Below are 25,257 nucleotides of genomic sequence, written 5' to 3'. Positions count from 1 at the left end.
TTACGTTCATGTGCGGGGTGTCCCCAGAAAGCTTCTATGTTGTTGTCACTGCTAATGCGTCGTACGTGCCTGAAGGAGACTGGTTGACTGTGTGTGTTTATACGCATTTCACAACTTTGCGTACTCTGAATCGCCCCCAGAGAGGAAATTTGTGCCTTCAGTGTCGGCGTCGTCAGTGCCTTCAGGGACTGGAAGCCCCTCTGCTATGGAGATGAGATTGTCCCAGCAGCAGCAGCAGCAGTACAGCCCCCACCTCAGTCCCAATAGCCACAATGCTACAACCCCTATGCTATCCCCCAGTCATCAGCCCTCACCCCACAACACGAGCAACACTATTGGACCTAAATGCGTGAGTGACACACCGTTATTTATTATCCAAAATAGTGGACCATCACCAATAATTTAGTCAGCAATCATACAGAAAGTTCTTCAAATTTGACTAATTTATGACTTAATAAGGGGTTGATGACATCCCCACTAGGTAGAGCAACCACAGTCACACTGAATGCACAAGAAACTTCCAGCAGATGCCTGGTGGGAGACATTGTGTTTGTCTGCAGCCATGCATTTCTAGGAATAATAAAATTAATGAATTAAAAAAAGTAACATTTTCACTTGCATGTTTGCATTTTATCCCCGTGCGTGTGTGGGTTTTCTCCAGGTACTCCGGTTTCCTCCCACATTCCAAAAACATGCATGTTAGGTTAATTGGCGACTCTAAATTGCCCACAGGTATTAATGTGAGTGCAAATGGTTGCCCTGCAACTTGGCTGGCGACCAGTCTAGGGTGTACCCCGCCTGTCACCCGAAGTCAGCTGGGATAGGCTCCAGCATGCCCCCGTGACCCTCATGAGGAGAAGCGGCATAGAAAATGGATGGATGGATGATTGCACTGTGCATTTTAAGACTACATTATTTGATGTTCAACTTACAAGGTCACAGGTCACAAAGCAAAACACATACACACTAAAGTTTACGAAAAGTGTACAAATGACAGGAAAGTTAAACAAACAAGACAGCTAAATAATGACGTCACCTCGGGACTGTGTGATAATTGCCTTGTAAAGGAAGTAATCACATGGTGTGTGTCCAGGCTGAGGAAGACGTGCCTCCCAGACCACCTCTACCTCAAGTCTACAGTCCCGATGAGCAGCCCCCTGCTGTGCCCCCGCTGCCCAGAGAGACCACAGTCATCAGACACACCTCAGTGCGCGGCCTCAAGCGACAGTCTGATGAACGGAAGCGTGACCGAGAGATAGGCCAATATACCAATGGAGACGTTAAGGTTCGTTGGGAGATTCAACACAACAGTATCAAAAAGTACAAGGATAGTAGGTGTACCTAATATTGTGGCCACTGTTATTGCTGTGCTTGTGTGTGACAGGTGGAGCTCAGGCCTTTCCTGAGTGACCCTGAGCTTGTGGGTGTGGGAGATGGCTTCAGCTTCAGCAGTGTGACAGCATCAGGACACGATGGAGGTTATCAGACATTACCTAGCAGAGGTATGAGGATGGTGACGCTTGTACATTCTACAATGAATACAAATAAGGAGTAGCTAACAAAGTTAACAAAGACATAAGCTGTCATGTCAAGTTGTGGGTGGGTGTTTTTTTTTCTCTTGGTTTCCTCTCAGGAGTAGCTGCGTCCTCGCTCAGACTGAATCAGTCCTCAAGCATCTCATCGTATGTGACCCTACGAAGAGCAACTTCAGCTCCTGGTGTGAAGGTGAGATAGAAATTAGAATAATAATGAGCACAGTCACACAAACTACACTTTATGCAATGTGATAAAGAGGTGAATTCAAAAGCTCTGAGGCAGGATGGCAAATTTTACAGCATGTAGTGGGATAACAGAGTACATATTACTGTTGTTGAGCTGAGCCGGAAAGCAAAGCTCTCAATTTACCGGTCGATCTATGTTCCCACCCTCACCTATGGTCATGAGCTTTGAGTCTTGTACAAAAGAACGAGACAACGGATACAAGAAATGTGCTTCCTCCGTAGGATGGCTTGACTCACCCTAAGAGATAGGGTGAGGAGCTCGGTCATCCGGGAGGGGCTCAGAGTAGAGCTGCTCCTTCACATCGGGAGGAGCCAGTTGTGGTGGCTCAGGCATCTAGTCCAGATGCCTCCCGGACGCCTCCCTGGTGAGGTGTTCCAGACATGTAGGCCCCGAGGTTGACCTAGGACACGCTGGAGGGATTATTTCTCACAGCTGTCCTGGGAACGCCTTTGTGTCCTCCGGGTAAAACTGGAAGAGGTGGCCGGAGACCTGGAAGTCTGGACTTCCCTACTAAGACTGCTGCCCCCACAGATGAGTGGAAGAAAATGGATGGATGGATGATATTACTTATTCCCAGCAGAGCAGTTCATTGTCCAATCGGGCCACCAGAGCTTGGGAGCTCATGCTCATGAGCTCGAAGTGCTCATGATTAACAGAATAATAACAATAAATAATAAAAATTCTGGCGTGCTAGCCATGGCAATGTCATAAATTGTTCAGATAACACGAATTTAAAAAATTAGCAACATCTCCCTTTTCTGCTTCCAGTTATTGCTAGGCAGAGTTCAGAGACTCTAAAACAAACATTGGCATATGCCAGTTGTGCCCACTAGGCTATTTGTATGACAAACTAGGGGCTGACAGAAACATGAAGTTAGACAGACACACTGCAAGGCAATTACTCCAAAAAACAGGACATATTAATTTCCCAACTGTATTACTGCATTGACCCCAATATACTGTAAGTATTTTGTCCTAGTAAACAGCATGAAAAAGAGATTTATACATGGAGACAAGAAGGTGGTGCCAAACGACTTCTCCCCAAGCAAGTCAGAGCTTTTCTTCCTGTCACTCATCTGCAGAGACGGCAGTTTATCTGTAGAGCAGCTAAGAATATGATATCCTTTTTTATTGAAATCTCCCAGTTGTTATTTCACTGATACTGAAAACATGATTAAAAAAAAAGAACAATAACATTTTGTTTTAGATTATGTATCTTGAAAATAAGTGGAGGTTTTATATCCGGGGTCAGTTCTCGTCAATGCAGTGAATCAAATACACATTGGAAACAAAGAAAAACTATTTCTGCTGGGGCACTGCCCCCTTTCCCAAATGAAAAGTCATCACTTCCTCTCTCACTTCTTTCCTCTTGTGTGCATCTTCTCCACTATCCTGTGTCTCCCAGGAGAGACCAAAAAGTGCCTTGGAGCGTCTCTACTCTGGGGAGGCGGTGCCTCAGCGTGGAAGGATGAGCGCTGACGAGCAGCTGGAGAGGATGAAGAGGCACCAGAAGGCTCTGCTGCGACAACGCAAGCGCACCTTAAGCCACGGAGACCGCCACGCTTCCCCATCATCACGCTCCTCCTCCTCAGCCTCGTCACGCCCTCTCTCAGCGGACTTTGGATCTGTATGTTTCTAACCTAGAGCATCAGCACACGTCACACTCTCATGCATGGCGGCGAGCACACTGAGAGTGGCCACCGAACTTTCCTCTTGACATTACAAAGTAAAACATTGGTAGTGCATGGGTTTGTACTGTACATAATTCATGCATGTTGCAAATTTATAGACAAGTACTGTACATTACAGCTTGTGTTTACAGAATTTACATTTTCTGATACTCAATTCAAAATGTTTTCGGTTTATTTCACCAGACACACAATGTGTTATACGAACTGAAATCGTCCATACACACGAGTACGTTAACACATCTCTCGCAAATCATGCCAGCTGTCTTTCTAACTCCTCGTGTCCTCCTCTCCCTTCACTTGATCTAACTTATTCCCCTTTTTAATAATTTTAATAGTATCAGCTGCCATAGAAGACCTTCCAACTGCAGTGTAAACTAAACGTGTTCATATACTTATTCGGCGTAATTGGACAAAATTACCATTAACCATAAATCCACCCATATCACCACTGTGGTAAACTATGCCAGGCCACAACATTAGGTACCCCTGCACATCTAATAAGGTCTAATAACCATGTAATATCCACGAGTATAATAATGTTCAGTTTTTATTGACTCTTTCAGAGAGCTATTCATTTAACAATATGTTTATTACTGTGGTTGTAGTTTAAAGTGGTGTATCACTGCATCATACTGCAGGTTGTGTTTATATATTGAGCTACATAATCATGCCATACTACTATGTAATATAAATATACACCTAATAGTTATGCTACCAAAAAACACAATAATAACTGAATATTGCTCCAGTAATACCTCTTTGAGTTTATCAATCAAAGGGGATCATTGTTATGTGCAGGTGTAATAAAATGTCCAGTGCACATAAGGCACATTAAATAGGATGGTTTTCTATACTGTCGCACTTTAATGTCTTGAATGGCATCTGTCCATTTCACTGCTTATGGTCACCAATGTTGCCTTCTGAAAGCCTCCTCCCCTTGTCACACTCACTTCTGGCTGTATTCAGCCTGACAGTAACAGCTGGAAGTCATTGTTATCTTTACATTGTGTTATTATTTTGCATCAACCTTGCTGAGGTTTTCTCCTCATTTGATACTCTCATTTGATACAAGAAATCATATGTTTTCATAAACGGAAATAATTCATTCTAGGGTCAAACTAACTAAAGCCTACAGGTCATTAACTATACAGGCAATGTTAATACGAACATTTAACATTCTTAACGGGCTTACAAGTGTAAAAATAAGTATACTTATTGGCTTTCTTATCGATATCTGATATACCGATATCGTCCAGCACTTCATTACCAATACTGATAACAGCAGCAGCTCCTTCCTCAACAACTAATGTCAGGTCACAGCTCGTGTAATAAATCAACACGTTATTATTCTTTTACTGTGATGCCACTCAATGCGTGACACAAATAAACATTGTTAAAATAAGACAAATACTGCAATATGCAATGTAAGCTATAGAAAAAGTGCCATTTTTATTTTATACAGTTTGTATCAACAAAAGAGTAATTAAAAATTATGAGCAATAGTCAACTAAAATAGCGTGTTCTCCAAAGTTGATAAAATACTAATCATACAAGTGTAAAAAGACGTAAACTACTATTACTCAAAATCAACAAAACATTGTATCCTAACTTTGATTTTTTTTTTTAAAAGTGACTTGTTACTTAGATTACATATTACTTATAACTTACATTCTGGTAGTTTGGCTGGTACTGTAACTAAGTTGCAATAAAGATTAAAAAAAGGTGAATAAAAGCCAAACATGCAGCATTAATCCTCACGAAACTGAGAACTCATTAAGTACGTTGACATCTCACATGACTGCTTACTTTTTTCTTTTTTTGTTTTGTTTTTACTTTAGAAGCATATTTTTCCATGAACATTTTTTTTCAAATTCCAAATTGTACATTCTTTATCCACTGTACGAGCTAATATGTGTGTGTGTGTGTGTGTATACTGTGTATATACATATGTATATGCATATGTATGTATATATATATATATATATATATATATATATATATATATATATATATATATATATATATATATATATATATATATATATATATATATATATACATATATATATATACATATATACATACATATATATACATATATATATATATATATACATATATACATACAGTATATATGTATAATTTCTTTATATACAATATATACACAGTGTATATACAATTTCTTTATACACACGTGTGTGTGTGTGTGTGTGTGTGTGTGTGTGTGTGTATATATATATACATATATACACAATATGTGTGTGTGTTTGTGTGTGTGTGTGTGCGTTCGCATGCATTTGTGTGTGAGCTATGCAGATACAATACTTTGCGCATAACATCATCATAATTACTTTAAATGATGATTTAGTCAGATAAAGCTTTTTGTGTGTTTCTGGATGGAGGTCTGTGGTTGATCTGGTCTTTGTAAGATGAACAATTGTTTTTTTTATTCATACGTTTACAGAACTAATTACACTAGAGTATTGTCCACAACATAATGACATCCAGTAGGAGAGCTGTATCATAGAACCAACCTTGACAAACATACAACAGCTGTCATGTTGGATCTCCTTAGATTGTGCAGGTGTACCAAGTAGAGAGTACCTACGGTAATACAACATTGGCCACGTGTTTTCTCAGTGTTTTATATGGTAATATTGCAGTGTTTTGAAATGAATAAACATTTATTGAAATCTGTCATGTTTTCTTATATTTATTTTTTGTTTGTCTTTCAGAGTGTTTGTGTTGCATTTTACTGGTCTTGTCATGTTTGTAGCTCATTAGTAGCATGCTGTCTGTACTTTTTTAATGTCAGGATGCTTGCTCACCTACAGTATGTCTTCTCCTCCCCCCTACACCTGTACAAGCCCTTAACTGCACACACACACTCCATTCACACTTTCCAGTGGTGTTGGGATACAAGTGATGACTTATTTACAGGCAAGATAAACAAGTGTCCCTCCCCACTGTGCTTTCACTGATGAGACACCTTGTCGTCCTGTCTTCTGTGTCCCTGTGTGTTGCCCAGTGGAGGAGAGAGCAGGAGTTTGACCTGCAGCTGTTGGAGAGGGCCGTGCAGGGGGAGGAGGCTCAGGGAGTGAGGAGTGTACAGGGGGAGGAGAGGCCCCCCGAGCACAAAGAGAGACCCCGATCGCACTCTGACGAATGGCTGACCTTCCGCTCGGTGACCGTGACGCCCCCAGCAACAAACGACGCCGAACTGGAACCATTAGACTATGACAAGGACTTAATCAAAGAGGTACAGGAAGTCACCAACTCTTGGTTACATCACACATAGAGGAAAATAGTAATAACCCAAAAAAAAACAGGTTTGCCATAACTACAAAAATATTAAATAAATCCTACTTCATGGAAATTCACTTATCGCGGTTGGGTCTGTAACCAAGTAACCACGATAAAGAGAGGGATGGCTGTACATGATTTCAGTTTACAGTACTTACAGGTATTGGTGGTTTTGTTGACAGAACACACTCACTGTTGATGTGAGCCATGTGTAAATGATTAACTTTGTGTGTTGACTGGTAATTAAAATCACGATTTTAATTGAGGAGAAAAGATGGTTTTGCATGAAATGTTTATTATAATCTTCGTACTAAATGTGTAAGAAAGCGTATCTAAACTGAAAACTACTTGATAGTAGCTTATCATAGGTTTTTTGGACCTATACCAATGCTGTTTTTCGATGGCCTGAGAGGATAGATGATCTTACTGTTCATCCATCCATTTTCCATGCCACTTGTTCTTACGAGGGTCGGAGGGGTATGCTGGAGCCTATCCCAGGTGACTTTGGGCGAGAGGCGGGGTACACCCTAGACTGGTCGCCAGCTATTTGCAGGGCACATATAGACAAACAAACATTCCATTCATATCTATGGACAATGTACAGTCTCCAATTAACCTAACTTGCATATTATTGGAATGTGGGAGGAAACCGGAGTACCGGGAGAAAACCCACACACGCACGGGTAGAACATGCATACGCCACACAGAGATGCCCAAATGGAGATTCAAACCCAGATCTTCCTGACTGTGTGGCCAACATGTTAACCTCTAGGACACCATGCGGCCCTGTGATCCTACTGCTTAAGTAAAAAACACCCTGTATGCTTCCACACAGCTGTCTAAGCCTCAGAAGGTCATGATTCCGGAACGATATATGGATTTAGAGCCAGAGCAGCCCCTGAGTCCTCAGGAGATGGAGGACCGTCATCGGAAGGTGGAACGGATCAAGAGCATCTTGGCAAAGTCCAGGTACAGTCACTTTAAAAATATTGTACAAAGTCTCACACCACTGGTAATGTTGTTGTTTTAATGACCTTTTTTAATTTGGTCTAGTAAAACAGTCAATCATAGGAGATATGACAGTTTTAGCAATGAAACTGAGACTTTGCACAGCACCAACATAACTTTTTAGTGTCATTTTGATATTTACACAGTATTTTTTCAATAGTTTTCTGTGTGCATTTTACAGTATTCAAAACCTGGCACCACCACTGTCTGCAGACAAGTCCGAGGTGAGCCTGCTGGCGCTTGACTCTGTTCTGCAGGAGCAGGAGAGGATCATCACCATGTCCTACATGCTGGCCTCAGAGGCCTCCCTCAAAAGCAAGCGTGTCGCAGGTTGGTCTCTCTTTTTACTTGATTTTCCTCTACTTTTTAAAAATGTAGATATTTTACTTGGAGACGAGCTAAGGGGGCCTTTTTCAAAAAAAAAAAAAAACAGATTGATGGCTTGAAGATGATGAGGGCGGAGAAGAGACGTAGGTAAGGTGTAGAGTCAAGCAGGGCTCTTCATTCCTTAATAAATTCACATTATTCTGTGTCAGGAGCTCACATGGTTCCTAATTGCAGTCCGCATGAAGTCTTTGAGATAAGGGAGGACTCACTGGATGAGGCCATTTTGTGTGCTGATCAATGACCCAGTCAAACTCTGCATATCATTAACACTTCTTTGAACGCACGGCAGCTCTGAAGCTGCATGAAAGACACCGCACTTACATTTCATCTTTTTCATGCTCTACAGCAGGCAGGCGAGTTCGCTTTCACGGGAGCTGCTGCAGATTGTCTGCGCGCACACACACACACACACACACACACACACGCGCGCGCGCGCGCGCACAGTCATGCACACACGCAGGCAAACACACCTGTCACACACAGTAGCACTCAAGCTGTCGAGCTGTGTGGAGGCTTCATATGCACGCTGAGGCAAAGTCAACAATTATAACATTATTTCCAGCTTAGAGAAATGTCAGGGAATATAACTGGTGGCATGTTGTCAGAGAAGAGGGAAGAAAGTACTTTATGCACTTTTACATCCTTGAATTCAAAGAACTCTTTTCTTCTTTTTCCACACTATTATGCATGAGAACCTTCTTCAATGCCAGCTCTAAAAAGCAGGAATATGTAACACTGCAATTAAAATATAAATACAAGAACCCTTTTTGGTAACGTAAACTTAAGTCAAAATGTGGTCGCCCTCTATAGGCAGGAGAACCATGTGATTTCTCCCAGCCAATCAGCAAAGAAAGGCGTTGGTTATAATAACAAAGTTATAATTAAATGCAGTGAAATCAAGTACTTTATACTAGGATGTTATTATAAATTTGATGATAATAAGCTGAAAAAGGCAATAGCAACTTGCGTACTATAATTACTAGGGATTTCCTGATCCACATTTTTTGGCTTCCGATCCGATCTGATTATTTTTATAGTCTTGCCGATCCGATCCGATCTGGTACTGATCCTTCCATATTTTTTTTTAATAATAAGCTTTTGTTACAAACATGAATTTGACATGAACATGAACAAACTCTCTTCAGCGCAATAGTAATTTGTTGATGGTCCCTAGTGTAAACAACCAGTGGTTAGAGCAGCACTTCCCCTGCGAGCAGTGGCGGAGCCAGAAATTTTTAATTTGGGTGGCCAAGGTTGAGACCAAGGACATCCCTAAGAGCTAAGAGCTAAAAGGCATTGTGAACAATAATCACTTGGTTGGTTGTTTACATTCTTAAAGATATATTGATTGAGGCATCTTACTGTATATATTGGAATTTCCTGGTAGCTTTAATTATCTCGATCACATTTCTCACTGTTGTCTGGCATTTTATATAGTTGATAGTTAAATGCTAAATATAGTTACAGATTTATCATTAGTTACATTTATTTATAATTTTAAAAAAGTTAAATTGTGCGCTAAATCACAGCATAGTCACAGCAAAAGTAATTTAACATAGTGAATTGTAAGGTATTCATTCTAATTCATCCTAAAATATACAGTTTCACAATATATTAAAAAACATATTTAGTCTAATATCAACAAATATGTCACATCTATGTATATTTTAGGAACATATGATATTTCTAAACATTCAGTGTGATTTTTAATTTATTTATCAATTTGCAGGAAAAACAAAAAATAACACCTTTTTAACATTGAAATTGGCCTGAAAATGGACCTAACTGGTACTGTATGTTAACTAAATGCTACTGGACAATTAGGTAATGGCTTCTTTTCCTTCTCTTGACTTTAGTTCCATCACAGGCTAACAGCCCTGTCCCATCTCCTCCTGATCCTCTTCCTCCTCCAACACCTCCTCCTCTTCCTCCTGTATCTCTGGCACCTTCCTCTTCCCCGATAAGCAATGGGATTCACTACACATTTGTCTAATCCAAGGTGAAAAGTAAGGCCTAACTGCATGTTTTTTGCATGCTTATAACATCAGACAACAAAATTAGGGAATGTGTGTTAGGTAGATGAATTTACTGTTGTATGTTTCTTGCCAATAAACGTTACACCTTTGGAAAGCCTGTTTCCTATTTCCCTTTTAAACGATGCCCTGTTTGTAAGGAACATACAGCTATAGAATGAGCGGCATACCTACTGTGCATATGTACGTTGTGCCCATGATGATGCATTTTGTGCCCATCATGATGCCCGATGATGCCAAGCCCTGTTTTTCACGTGATGGTGCTGCCGCCCCAAACGTCACACTGCCTCTACCAGCACTCAGCATTGCGTTATCCCTGCCTCCTCCGGACCCTACAACCAGAGTTTTGCAGGCAGAATCTGGACTTATCACTGAACCAAACATTCTTCCACATATTCAGCTTCCAGTGCAGACATTCACGACCACAATCTACCTGACTGATGTGAAGATTTGGCACATTTTACGTGGGTGCAGTTGTGCTGCTCGTCCCATAATTGCATGTTCCCTAAGGAGAAATAAACAGGCTTTCCAACAGTATGAAATGTACTGGCTAGAAAAACCGAACACAAATTTCCAAACTTTTTGTTATGTTTATTCGGAAGGCTGCATGCACCTACTGGAGCGCATCTTGTGTATGTATCTGCTCTCAGGCTAATCAACATCTGCTCATCCTACTGTGATAATTATTTGTGTAGCATTGTGTGTAATTAACAAAAGAGATATAGACTTATTTAGAATCTTCACATGACTGCACAAGTTGGCACAGCCACACAAATCAGCTCCCAAAACAATAGAATGACAGAATTGACAGATCCTGATTCCGGTTCTGGATGTTTGTGATTATAAACCTGTGCTGGGAGTGAAAGATCTACCTGGAGGGAATGGAGATGAGTAGTGTGCATGTGTGAGCATGCATCAAATATTCATAATGGGTTTAAACGAACTCCCACAGTGCAACAAAGCAAGCATCTACTTGTGTTTGGCCTTTGACCTTTCAGACTACTGAACCATCTTAATAGCAAAATTAAAAGTAAGGAATGACAAGACACGTTTCAATTATAAATCCCATGCTGTAAATGCAATTGGATTTTAACATAATTGTGTCTAGACATCCTCAAATGGTGGTCTCCGCTCTGATAGACACCATGCCTCAATTAGTCACTGAGTGCTGAACAAATAAAACACCTCCCCAAATACACACCTCCTTTACCTCCCCTTTTTAACCACTCGGAAGCTGGAATTATATTTCATAGCCATGTTTCCAGGCATTATCGTTTTTTCAAGATTATGGTCGGCAAACTGCTTAAAAGGGAGGCAAAAAAAGACTCCTACTATATACTGTATAATGCTGTAATTCTTTTTTGATGTTAATGTATTTTCTTTGTCCATTGCAGCTCAAGCAATTTCGGGACACTGAGGTGCTTGACAACAATGCAAAGAAACAGTGGGGGATTGTACAGGAGATTTTATTTTATCAGAGAAACCAGTAGAAGAATGTAGTAAATATTTAACCTGCTCGTGCAGCAGCAACAACTTTTGAAGGGATTTGTTGTTTCTGAAAGAAAACAGACTGCAGCACTAAACTATGGAACTAATCAGAAAGTTATTTTCAAGATATACGATATTGCACTTTGAGCTGTACACTGTAAAAACGTCGAGAATTGAGATATTTTTTACGGTATGACTGAACTGCTTTGTGACTTTAATGGAAAACATTTCTCTTACTTGTTCTTTTTTCATGAACATGTTAAAAATGAGAGATACTGAATATATCATGATGCTCGAATTTTTCAACCAATATGATTTGGTTTTTACACCAACCCACTTGAAATATCACGTCTACGGTGTCACTGCAAGTCTCCTGTTAGCTTGCAAGAGATGACTTGACTTTTTGCTTCCATCCAGACTGAACAAACAACACTGGACATGTTTTCTGCACAATGGACATGTATTCAAATGTGAATATTAAAGCCATTAACAATAATTTTGCCAATTTGTCTTTCTGATGGTTTGAATGAGTTCAGTCACATTTAGTGAAAAAACATAGGTTTTTAAAGGAAGTCGGCATTAATAATATACCTTCTGTTACCCCTCCCCTCCCATACTGTATGTTGTCTCCAATATTATCAATCCATCCATCTTCTACACCGCTTATGCACAACAGGGTCGTGGGTATGCCGGTGCCTATCCCAGCTGATTTTGGGTGGGGTACACCCTGGACTGGTCGCCAGCCCATCGTAGGGCACATATACTGTAGACAAACAGCCATTCACTCTCACATTCATACCTATGGACATTTTTGAGTCGACAATTAACCTAACATGCACGTTTTTAGAATGTGAGAGGAAACCGGAGTACCCGGAGAAAACCCACGCATGCACAGGGAGAACATGCAAACGGCACACAAAGATGCCCAGCGGACATTCCAGAACCCAGATCTTCTCGATCTCCGGACTGTGTGGCCAACATGCTAACCACTAGGCCACCGTGCGGCCCCAATATTATACTATATAGTATATTATTTTAGCATGAATAGTCAGACATTTCTCTAGAGGACCTCAGTTCAAGTTGTATTAATTTGTCTCCCTGCATGCAAGTTTTATTAAATTATCCCCCTCATTATTCTCAAAGAACTTGTCTCATCTCCCATCTATTTTGGAGCTTCCAGCAGATTTTTGCCTTAACACATTCCTACAACAATCTACTATGTTACAGAAACAATGGTCTACTTGATTTATTGTAAAATTTTACAAATTAAATACTGTTGTAGTTGGCTAGAAGGGTTTGCGCCTTAATTTCCACGTTGTTTCAAGGCAGATTGTGTGAGATTGTGTGACAATACGCGTACATGTGACTGTTTGTTTTTAACAATATCTTCTCATATGAGACAAATTTGACAGAACACATCCCAATCTCTTCCTTCTTCTTTCTTAAAAAAAATGCACCACCCACGTAGAGCCTCATCTGTCATGATGAAATCTATTCATCCATTTTCTATACCACTTGTACTCACTAGAGTCGCGGGAAAAAAAAACAATTACATAAAATAAATATTAATATTTGTTCATTGATCTGAGTTGAAAATGTATATTCTGTTATTCCAATCGTTTTGTTATCATCTTAAGTACAGTATCGCTGAATTTCTGAGGTGGTGTATGAGTATGAGGTAGACGTGTGGCCGTTGGTTTGTCAGCATATCGCCAATACAATGTTTGCCGAAACATTTATTATACACCCTGACTCTCTACGGCCTGGGATTGGTTGGTGATCAGTCCAGGGGGCCCCGCCTCTCATCCAAAGTCAGCTGGGATAGGCTCCAGCATACCCGCGACCCTAGTGAAGATAAGCGGCATAGACGATGGATGGATGGACTTTCTACAGTCTGTGTAACGTTGTTAACGTAAGTGTGAGGTCATTATTCTTGCTAATTGAAATGAAATGAAATGAAATACACAGAAGTCATACGGCAAGGTGCACAGTACTCCCCACGTGCGCTGGCAGGTGCTTGTTGCTGCCTTCTATAGAGAAAAGCGAGAGTTTTTTTTTTACTTTATTGAAATACACCAACAGCAGAGCTAGCATCAATGTGTTAGCTAGAGTTAGCAACAAATCAAATGCTCTTTATGCTCTGCTGAATTCTGAGTTAATTAATCTCATTGCCAAGATGGAGGATTATATAGTCAAGTTCAAAAACTTCTCCAAACTGGACTTTCAGTCAAAACAGAAGGTGATCAGACTTTTACAACAGAGTAACATAGCTTTTCCTGGAGGGGGATAGGTCGCATGGAGTTTCGTATGCAAATAAGACCAGGTAAGACCACAAATGGTTTTCAGTTTTAAAATAAATAAATAAGTGCACTGACTGGCAAATGACTGCCTGGTCTGCAAAGTGGTGTGCTTTGAAAGCACCTGAGAGGGAGGATGCACCTCCCTCAGCTCCACAGTGGGTGCAGCCACATCCTCCCTGCCTCCGTCTCTCCTGGCCCAGAACACCCACTGGCCCTAGTGGCTAGGATCCTACGTTCTGCCTATTTTGCAATAAAAATTTGATGTTTTTTCCCCTTCTTGTGCAGAAATTCACTCATGGCCTCCCATGAGCTTTGTGGCAACTCCATGTATTGACGTTTGGCTGCTGGTTCATATACATTTGTTATTCTATGCTCTGGATTTCAAAGGGAATGAACCAGGGGCCTATTATGCTAATTAGGTCATGTTGCGTTAAACACAATCAAGGCCTCCCACTGTAATGCCTGACTAAATACTTACTGGCTTCAGAAATGCTTTCGCAGATGAAACGAAGACACATGATGCTCCTTTTTCTGACAAGAGAGGTGTTTTTTTTGTAGAATTTGAAATTAAGGTAGTAAATAAATAATTAGCAGAATGAGTGCATCATGCCAGTGCTCATAAAACACTTGATAGTCAGATTCCAGTTGCTTTTTTATTCTTTCCTATAGAAGCCGTGCAGGAGATTTTGTGACCTTGTTCATGTACAAATTGTTCAGCGCATTTGAATCAAAGCAACAATTGTCCCCACAGAGAATAGAGACCCCCACTGATCGCGTAAATGTTATTGTTTCTGGCTCTGAAAGAAACACACTTGGCTCTTCCTTTTGCACGCTGTGGGGATCCCCATTGTAGTCCAAATGTACAAACACAAAACCAAGGAGGCCAGCGCAATAGGTGCTTTGATTTTGAAACAGTATATTATGCTGTTTTATCATTTCCACGCTTCACATATGGTACATTTTTTAATATGTAAGAAACGGAATAGTGATAAGCTGAATAATTGAAGAGCTTGGAATCCCTGAATATTCTTGCCGCATGCTATAAAAAGAATAGAGGAAAGCTGGATTCTAATCATGCTGAACACTAATATTGCAAAAAATACAACGTCTTTGTCAGAACATCTTCATACAAAGCCGCTGTGCTGAGGTGTATTATTCTAGTACAATAATAACCAATCCCCTCAACATAAATCATGAACTGTGTATTGAAAAGTTGCTGTGTTACATTAAACAATGAATGAATCTCATGCTCCTTAAACGGCAGGCTTTTACAATACCTACAGTGAATAGGGCTTTCTCTACATAAAAGCAACTGCTTTGTAAATGAAGCAAATGCCCCTGAGCCTCCTCTTTAATCATCTCAACACACACACACACACACACACGCTGGCTCAGCCGAGTGAAATTTACTTCATTTATCAACTCAACTGAAAAGACAATAAATGCAGCTTCAGATACACCACAGCATCGAGGCATCAATCTTCATTATATCAGGCAATATACTCATGTAAAATCATTAAATCCTGTTTCATTATGAAACCAAAGGCCGAATACATTGGGACGTCAAAGATGAAACGCGATCTCTTTCAGGACGCTGATTTGTTTGGGGTTTTCAACAATTCCCAATTCCCATAAAAAATAATCTATTCCAGGGTCAAACTGACATGTGATACGATGATGCAGAGGGAGGTTTACTGCTTGTGCTACAGATGAGTCCCATCATATTAAGACTAAATGAAGCTACCTTTACCGAGGTGACCAAATTTTGAATACTGAGAACCAGGACAAAAGACAAAAGACAAAAGACACACAAGGAAGCGAAGGAAGTCCAATGCTTGTTAAGTTTTGGAATGTAACCAATATTTTTAAGAAAAAAACTCTCCAAAGTCGCAAGTACTTCGGAATTTGAACCACGGTTGTGTATGACGTCGCCAATTTTACAAGACTTCAAGTCGGGAAGCATCAGAGAATTAACTCTGTGAATATGTTTTGCTTTTTCATTGGCTTTTTGCAGCTTTTTGACAACACTAACTCAAAAAGCCACCCACACAGCAGCCCCCCAGGGATTACGTCACATGCAGCAGTGCAGAGTGCCCTAATGCTGCTTGATTTAATGGCACAGTGACATATGATGACAGTGAAAACCAGGGCATTTTCATCACTTTCTTAAAAAAAAAACAAATAGGAAAGCCAGGACAGCACGTGAAAACAGGGAAACTGAGAAAACAGGACTTTGGGTAACCCTAACTTTTACTTTTCATTGACCTGAAAATAAGTCGTCATTTTTCCCCAAGAAAGCAGTCTGAAAAAGATGAGTTGTCTCATATTCGAGGTGAGATTTATGCCTGCAAGTCAACAGGTGGCACCAAACGACTCCTCCCCAAGGGAGTTAGAGCTTTTCTTCCTGTCACTCACACAGAGACTTGGAAACAGAGAACTGCTGGAAAAAAGTGTCTCAAAAATGGGGCAAGTCAGCAAACAACAAAGGCGGAGTCATTTGAAGATAACAATGATCAATGAAGCAGTGTCATCAAACAACTATCAAACAGTTAAGAAATACCTGTATGATTGAGAAAATATGATGAGTGAAATATGAGAATAAAAACATTAAAAAAAACATCCAATGTGTCTCTTTTTGTCTTTGAGTTTGTCTTATTTTTTCCCTTTGAAGCAGGTCTTGAAAAAGAGTGGTTGTCTGTGCAGTACATCAATATTTCCCACCCTTTTTTGTTTTGCGTACCCCCAGAGCTTTTTTGTCATACCATGAGTACCCCCTCACTCATACATTTTCATAATTTGCCAAAAGTAGAATGTAACACAAATAAGGATGTTACGATCACGGTATATGCTGCCGATTCCGATCATACGGGACTGAAATCAGCTGATACCGATCACTTGGATTAATTATACGTTTTTCTATTTATTTATGATAACTGCTACTGGCTATATGATATGGAAAAAGCAACCATAAAAGCACCTTAATTTATACAAAAACATATTTGACTTACTTCAAGGGAACATACACTCCTGTTCAAAATCTTAAGACCAGTTGAAAAATTGCTAGAATGAGCATTTTGCACATTTGGATCTTAATGAGGTTTTAAGTAGAGCTACAATGGACAAAAACAGGAAGGGGGAGTGAGACAAAAGGCAATCTGAACAAGTAATTTATTGAAAACAACAATTAAACTGAAATAGGCCGTTTATCAGCTGATCAAAAGTTTAAGACCACGGGCTATAAAAGCCAAAATCTGCTCAAAATGTTCATTTTCTGTCAGGCATTCACACTGTCATGCCCTCCTGATGGCTAAAGCTAAGAAGCGTTCTCTTTTTGAATGTGGTCAGATTGTGGAGCTGCATAAGCAAGGCCCCTCGCAGCGTGCCATTGCTGCTGAGGTTGGGTGCAGTAAATCAGACATTCTAAATTTTTTGAAAGATCCTGAGCATTATGGAACAAAAAGTCAAGTGGTAGACCCAAAAAAATCACACCTGCGCTGAGCCGGAGGATCCAATTTGGGATCCATCAAGACAGAGGGCGGTCTTCAACCCAAATTAAGGCCCTTACTGGTGCCGACTGCAGCGCAATAACCATCAGACAGCATCTGCAGGAAAAGGGTTTAAAAAACAAAAAACAAATTCATAGACCTCGTCTCCTTCAACGCCACAAAACTTCCCGTTTAGACTTTGCCAGGGAGCATCAAACATGGGACACTGAAAGGTGGAAAAACGTTATTCTCTGATGAGAAAAAATGTAACCTTGACGGTCCAGATGGCTTCCAACGTTACTGGCATGACAAGGAGATCCCACCTGAGATGTTTTCTACCCGGCACAGTGGAGGGGGTCCATCAGGATCTGGGGTGCTTTTTCATTCAGTGGAACACTGGAGCTTCAGGTGGTGCAGGGTCATCAAACGGCGGCTGCTTACGTGCAGATGTTGCAGCGGGCATCCCTCATGACTGAGGGAGCCTACAGCTGGGTTTTTCAACAGGACAATGCTGCAGTTCACAATACTCGCTTGACCAAGGACTTCTTCAGGGAGAATAACATCACTCTTTTGGGGCATCCTGCATGTTCCCCTCATTTCAATCCCATAGAGAACATTTGGGGATGGATGGCAAGGGAAGTTTATAAAAATGGCCATCAGTTCCAGACAGTTGATGCCCTTCGTGAAGCCATCTTCACCACTTGGAGCAATGTTCCCTCTAGCCTCCTGGAAACACTCGCATCAAGCATGCCCAAAGCAACTTTTGAAGTGATTAACAAGAACAGTGGAGCTACTCATTACTGAGTCCTACTGAGAACTTTTTTTGTTCTGGTTTGGAGAGTTTTTTGTTATTTTTTGAGCGATGGTCTTAAAATTTGGATCAGCTGACAAACAGCCTATTTCAATGAATTGCTGTTTTCACTAAATTACTTTTTCAAAGTGCTTTTTGTCTCACTCACTCACTCACTCACTCACTTTGCATATTGTAGCTCTACTTAAAACCTCTTTAAGATCCAAACTTGCAAAATGCAAATTCTAGCAATTTTTCAACCGGTCTTAAGATTTTGATCAGGAGTGTATATCACTGGTGACACAGAGGATGAGAAGTCTTCTTTAAGGAGACTTTATATGTGAGAGTACATTGGTCGAGCTCTCGCAGGCCTTCCAGGTCAGTGAGAAACACTCGGCGAATGTGGTGTTTTCCACCGCTGGGAAAGGCTGATCATCTCATCCGATAAATTTTATTAACTTTTCGGTTATTAGCTTAGCCTTCTGACTTGTCTCGCACATACGGGCGAGTGTCCACATGGCTGCATTAGCTCCCATTTGACTGATGATCACACCGTGAGCCTCGAAAACTCACCATACGCCATCAAGTGTTTGTTCTTCAAACGCCATATTAAATTAAAGCTTTTTAACGTGCTACCCTTGCGAGATAGTTTTTGTGGCATGTGTTGGCACATAAGTTCCACACGACAGACATGATTGTTTTTGTTTTAGCACGCCTGCGCACTGTAAAGTAAAGTGGGAGTACAGTGGGAATCGTCCCGTACTTATTGGTGGCTGACCGATTGGAGCATCCCTAAACACAACTGATCAGAAAATAAAGATCAACTTCAATTTCAACTCTTTAATTTGGACATTTAATTCTCAGGTATTTTATTCTTTTTAACTCGAATTAATTAAACATGACCAAAAAAAATACCACAACATGATGCCTTGAAAATAGATAAATAAATAAAAATAAATAAATACGAAATCAAAATAAATAATAAATCTGGCTCTTTTTTTCCGAGTTTTTCGGCAAGCTCCTCTGAACCATGTCCTGAATCCAGAGGAATCGGGCGTTTCAGCCATTTACCATTTGCTCGCAGGTAGCAGCTGTTAGGATTTTGGCACAGCTTATTGTCTCACTGGGGAAATTAGTTTATTGTTTGGCTTAATATGAAATGACTGAGAATATTTACTAATCATCTTGTAAATAATTAATTAAATGTGTCCACGTACCCACTGCAATTTGCTCACGTACCACTAGGGCTACGCGTACGCTTGGTTGGGAATCACTGCAGTACATTACATCCCTTTTTTATTGTTTCTGACAGCTCAGCCAGTTCAGAGAAACGTGTATCAATTTCCCATGTCCCAAAAGATCCTGTTTTCTGGCATCATCGTTGTGACATCACAGTCGTAAGAGACATGCTAAAGTCCTATCATGCATGACAGCAAATTCAGACATTCCACTGTATGCGTTTGGAATTATATACTACCACAATTAAAACCAAATTAAACACGCATTCATGAGAGCCACAGAATAGATATTTGCAGGCTCAAGACGTGTAAGGCTGTCCCTCCAAACTATATCATTAGAACTGACAAGTTGCACTTCTTATTTCAACACGATTAATCAGTGCTCCTCTGTTAACTTGAAAGGAAATATTAGATTCTGACTAAACTTTGATGGACTTCAGACTTGCAAGTGAGATTTGGGTCAAATAATAAGAACAGAGCGTCCCACTTTGCAAGGCGGATAATTTGCATGTATGCAGATGTTGTCTCGGGTAATTGCATAACTTTGCATTCGCTAGTTACAAAGTTGTAGTGGTGTTTTAGTCATGGACGGCCCTTTGCATCATGTCAGTGCACATGACCTCTGCTGGCGGGTCAATGTGTGCACACATGCTTGATTGTCCCTGAGTAAGGCCTTGGTAAACAAACATTTACACTCTTCACCCCATGAAAATATCAAGGACACTGCTGTGAACTGAAGATCTACTAAGCCACAGCCTGCATTTATATTCAGAAACTACAAATCTCAAATGACGACGCATCCCTTCATTTTTGCATCACTTATCCCGCTCAGTGGCTTGGTGGTAAATGTGGAGCAGAGCAGCAAAAATGTCCTTTCCCTCCTGCCTCTTTAATTCTCCTTGTCAGCCATGCACTACTACAGCAGTAAAATGAGTCTGCTGCTGATTAAATACAGCAATATACTGTACATTAAAAATGTCTGTAAAAAGCAATCTTGAGGGGAGCAACGGATGAATAGCCACCAAAATAAAAACTCTGTATTTAACTAAAGGAGGCACTGCCTTGAATCCTGCTGCTCTTTGGTTTTATTTGCAATGAAAGCTGGGTGACAGAACATCATATCTCAATAATTAATCTATTGTATTTTGTTTTAACGTCTTGTGTCTGTCATGTGCACCTGATGCACATGCAATTAAAACTGTGTTTCTCAGGACATATCTACACTAGATACGCTTTTATAGTTTTGGTGGCTGCTTAACTTTTGCGAGGATATACATAATTGTAACTCCTTACTGAGAACCACTGAATGTGAAGCAGCTGCACACCTATAAAGAAATACCCACTAGAATCAAAGCAGCCCCCTCCTCACGCTCACTCTCATCCAGCATGCAGAACAGGAGATGAACACATGTTAATTTATTGTAACAAAAATGTTGATTTTCATGCACTCTCCTCTTCAAATATTTATGGGCTAGACTTGAATTTCAAGATGCATCAAAGGCTCATAAGTTTATGCAAATATGGCCTGCGCCCCGACACGCTGGACTGTCTTTTGCGGTTCCTATGCATGATGACGTGTGCTCAAATGTCAGCTTCTAAACACCAAGTAATCACAGTTAGTCAATAATACTGTCACCTGTACTTGAACCATGTCACATGATACAGCTATACAATTATTTTGCCCTGCACAGAAGAAAACTTGCTTTTAATTTAAATAAAATGTGTATTTTGGCATCAGATTTTACAATGTATTAAAAACTAGCAAGATTCATTTAAAGGAAAACTGCAGTTTTTTGGAATTTGGAATAAACACGTCTTTCTCTTTTCTGTGCGTTCTAGAGATATAAAAACAGATTTTTAAAAAGGTGGCGCTAAGAATGCACGTAACGGGAAACAAATATTCCGCCATAAAGCCATCTGAAAAAAACTCATATTTGTATATAGTGTGACGTTCAGATTAACCAAGCTACAGCGGCATTGTTATTATTAATATTAACATTGTTATGCCGATTGAACTATGTTACTGGCGTATTGACACCTTGCCACATCGCACCAGCTAGCTACTAGCCGGCTAGCGACTAGCTTCACCACACACTCGGCTGCAGTGCGTCACAATGCGCTCACAATGCCTGAGGCGACTACCAAAGGGTAAAGCTACAAAACATTGTTGGAGGGTTTTGGAGGTGTTTCAATAGCGGTCTTTGTAGGCGGCATAGGTATGTCCCATTACGTGCAGTAATGAACTGTCTCTTTTTCTGTTTTTATATCTTTAGAACGCACAGAAAAGAGAAAGACATGTGTGTTCATATCTCATATGGATTGTGGATGATGGGCAATTTTTTTTAAAGTACAGTTTTCCATTAAGACATTGTTATTTTTGCAAGGTTGAAGGCCCTCATTGATTTAGCAAGGAAGGAGAACTAAATGTGGTTCCAGGAGAGACCAAAAGGTGGCGTATGAGGTACATGAAACTCATCTAAAAGCTTGAACGCTTCATGCACAACTCATTTAAAAATTACATTGTATGTGCATCATTACAGGATCTGTTTTTTTTTTTTAACCAAACAGCTGTATTTATATGCATGATGATCATTTTTAATTGTGACATATTTGAACTGTGCAAAGAGTGCCTCAAGTTCAGAACGCAAAGTTCAAAGTTTATTTCCATTTTAATTCATTTCCACATTTCTGTAACTTTTGTGGTCACATTTGGATGAGAGGACGTTGCCGCTACGCATTCATGACAAACGGACATCTGAGGTGTTGGCGCGTTAAAGGGGAAATTAAGAAAGCGCGGACTTCTTATCTGATGTGGTGCGAGTGAGTGAGTTGTACCGTCAACTCTCTCGCTTTTTCTTTCTCTCTCTACTTTTCCTCCTTCTTTTAGCTGTGTGCGACTCTGCAGACAACAATCAACATTTTTTCGCCTGCTGTCTCCCCCAACTGTAAGTCTTTTTATTTGCTTCATTAAACAGTGAGAACTGGGTGCAGGTGACCTACACCACGCCCCCTAAAACGTTTCTGATGATTTATAGAATTATAATTATCCTTAGTGTATTGAATTTATTTGCTTGATTATTATGCATCACTGTTAGTAGCTGCATGTTGAATAACGACGTGGTGCGTGGTGGTGACCTACGTCCCCTCCCTAAATAGTTGTTGGTGATTTATACAATTCATTTGGTACGTTAAATATAATCAGAAAAGGAGAGATTGAGGGAATGGCTGATGATTAAAATCGTTACATCCAATAGGCCTACTTCTGATTTAGTGAATGGGTTACAAACTTAAATATCTTTTTTATTTAGTTCGGCATTTGTTTAGTTAGAATCGATCATTTTATTAAAATCTAATAATGGAAATAATTATCAGAAGATTTTGCGATATATTAACATGCATTCAAATAGTTTCTCGTAAATGTGTGAATAATATTAATCTTTCCAGGAAGCATTTTGTTTGCCGCACGTTTCTAGATATTGCAATAGTTACTCTCAATTGTTTCTAATCTACAAATGATAATACTTTGCAAGCGCTTATGTGATTATTGCAAAGAATGCAACAATAATAATACATTTCTATTTATCTATCTATCTATTTATTATCGATTGATTAAGGCGTTTTATAGGGCAATGTGGCAAAATGGCACACAGACCGCTCGTAAAATGGGTAAAATGTGTAAATGTTAAGACAGCAGCTTTGCATTACTCATTTTATTGCTGCTTTTTGGATGGAGTAAGTTGTGCTATGCTTTATGTCTCTATATAGCATCTGCTGCTGTCATGATATCAGACTTTGTGTCACTTCTTCTACTTTTTTGACTTCATCTTTTGTCCACCGTTGTGTAGATATGGACGTGACGTTCGTTTTACTGTTCCTATTAAGGTGACTAAACTGCGGCCAGCCTCCCTCTCTCGCTCTCATCCGGGAGGAGGGGTGAGGAGGAGTAGAGGAGGGGGACGAGGGGTGAGTCGTGCCTCCCCCAGCTTCCCTCCCTCCCTCCTTCGGATCAATGCCCTGGACACTCACTTTCTCATGTCTTCAAGGGGGAATGCTTTGAATACCTGCGACATGGCAGCAAGCGTTGATTGTCGAGATTGACAGCAGCTCCACGCCGTCGTCTTCCCCTGTGTGTGACAGAGAGAGAGAGAGAGGGAGTTAGATAGCTAGAGAAAGAGGGAGGGAGATAAAGCAGAGTGTAACAAAAGCTACTTGTACTTTTGGACAGCTCAACTTGAGCGAAAACGTGTGCGGGACCCTCCTCTGATGGTGCCGCTCGAACAAGACTCTTTAAGTTGACACACAAGCCCGGCCGACCACCATTTTCCTTCCTCCGCTTGTCTTTTACAACACGGGGAGAGGACACATTCGCCTCGACTCACGTCGTCAAGGTAAACAACACGTCTGACTCTTTGTTTTTTTCTTACACATGTCGTCCTCTTATTTTAACGTTGTGTCCCTTAAGAAGGAGAGTTGTGACTGGAAGTTAAGACAAAGTAAGGAGGCCATCGTTTAAGACAAGCAAACTTCAGCCGGTTTGTAGGTGCGCACGAGACACGCAGCGCGCGCTGACATGTGATGACACAGGCGCGCTCGTGCTGCTTTCAAAGTCACTTTATTCGCTTTGAATTCACCATAAAACTTAACTGCAATACGCTTTATAACTTGTTCGTCTTATTGTTTGCCTTTTTTAGCATGCGTATATCGGCTTGGGATTCCAACTTGATAACTTGTTCACTATACGCGCGCGCGCTCACAGCATCAACATCAACAAGAAAGCGACATTTCCCCACTAATTTGGAACTTTATTTAATATACACGCGAACGTCTCACACTTGTCTTTATTGTTTTAGCATGTCTCGTAACTTTGCAATGTCGGGTTGTTTCCACAACGCTGCACCATTCATTGAGGATGTGACGCGCGCTCCGGCAGACTTGTGAGCCCAACAAGTTCACGTCCTACTCCAGTCGTGCCTCATTATGTGCGCAAGCCAAACGCTTTTTTCATCTTTTTAAAAAAATGTCAGACAACGGTGTCCCCGTTTAGCCTGGGAATGAAGGCGCTCTTGCTTCACTTTCCCAGAGGTCGGGGGAATTGACCTCAAAAGAATGCACAAGTCATAAATTAAATTCAACAATCGCAGTGCTTGTCCATTTAGAGAAGATGTACTTGCACACACTCTTCTCCATTTAAGAGCAAAGCATAGCACAAAGTGGAAACTCGGCGAGCTGACAAGTGGACTTTGTGGGAAAGTGTAAATAACGCAAAAAAAATCAGTAAATGTTTTTTTTTGCACTTAAGCGACTATTTAAAAGAAAAATAAATCAGTACATGTCATGCGAGAATAAACATTGCTATGCTTTTGAATGCAGCGTGGACGTAAAACATTTTGAGAGCTGTGAAATTTGCAAAAAATCTTCTAGATATTATGTATAAAAATAAATTATTACGTAAAATATGAATAAATAAAAGATATAAAATATAATTGCATAACATGAATTTGACACTGGCCTGCTACTTTTATATTAGTGTGCAAACCGCGAGGAGAGTTTTAAAAAAATAAGGTCATCTATTGCAATCAATATATGGCCATGCATTCTCTTTGAAACAAACAAACAAACAAAAACCACTTCTTTTGCGCCCTAAACCACAAACAGCCCATCTTAATTTCACCAACTACCAAAAAACAAAAAACACAAAAACTTGAATGCGATTTCAATTGCGTAAGTTCAGAGCCGTGACGGCAGGTTTCCA

General features: G+C 40.3%; 2 protein-coding genes across 18 annotated transcripts in view; both read left to right on the top strand.

Moving 5' to 3' along the window:
• Nucleotides 1–12,162, top strand: part of plekha7b (pleckstrin homology domain containing, family A member 7b) — an 87,698-nt gene extending 75,536 nt beyond the window's left edge. For 12 of the 16 annotated variants that reach the window (XM_054769696.1, XM_054769684.1, XM_054769692.1 and 9 more), the window contains 10 exons: nucleotides 141–349; nucleotides 1,094–1,285; nucleotides 1,385–1,502; nucleotides 1,634–1,725; nucleotides 3,188–3,409; nucleotides 6,502–6,732; nucleotides 7,612–7,745; nucleotides 7,966–8,114; nucleotides 10,028–10,177; nucleotides 11,599–12,162. In XM_054769696.1, the coding sequence (XP_054625671.1) occupies nucleotides 141–349; nucleotides 1,094–1,285; nucleotides 1,385–1,502; nucleotides 1,634–1,725; nucleotides 3,188–3,409; nucleotides 6,502–6,732; nucleotides 7,612–7,745; nucleotides 7,966–8,114; nucleotides 10,028–10,164 (1,484 nt within the window). In that variant the 3' untranslated portion in view covers nucleotides 10,165–10,177; nucleotides 11,599–12,162. Of the gene's footprint in view, nucleotides 1–140; nucleotides 350–1,093; nucleotides 1,286–1,384; nucleotides 1,503–1,633; nucleotides 1,726–3,187; nucleotides 3,410–6,501; nucleotides 6,733–7,611; nucleotides 7,746–7,965; nucleotides 8,115–10,027; nucleotides 10,178–11,598 lie in introns of those variants that run through there. The other 4 variants (XM_054769683.1, XR_008569736.1, XR_008569737.1 and 1 more) reach the window with 4 other exon arrangements.
• An 11,287-nt stretch (nucleotides 12,163–23,449) lies between these two features.
• The window catches only part of sox6 (SRY-box transcription factor 6), a 127,733-nt gene continuing 125,925 nt past the window's right edge, over nucleotides 23,450–25,257 (top strand). The window contains exon 1 of one of the 2 annotated variants that reach the window (XM_054771279.1): nucleotides 23,450–23,893. The gene's annotated coding sequence lies outside the window, so the exon portion shown is untranslated. The remainder of the gene's footprint in view (nucleotides 23,894–25,257) is intronic. The other variant, XM_054771280.1, reaches the window with a different exon arrangement.

This window comes from Dunckerocampus dactyliophorus, chromosome 3 (assembly GCF_027744805.1).
Source record: "Dunckerocampus dactyliophorus isolate RoL2022-P2 chromosome 3, RoL_Ddac_1.1, whole genome shotgun sequence".
Lineage (NCBI taxonomy): Eukaryota > Metazoa > Chordata > Actinopteri > Syngnathiformes > Syngnathidae > Dunckerocampus > Dunckerocampus dactyliophorus.
This window is presented reverse-complemented; position numbering and strand designations above follow the sequence as displayed.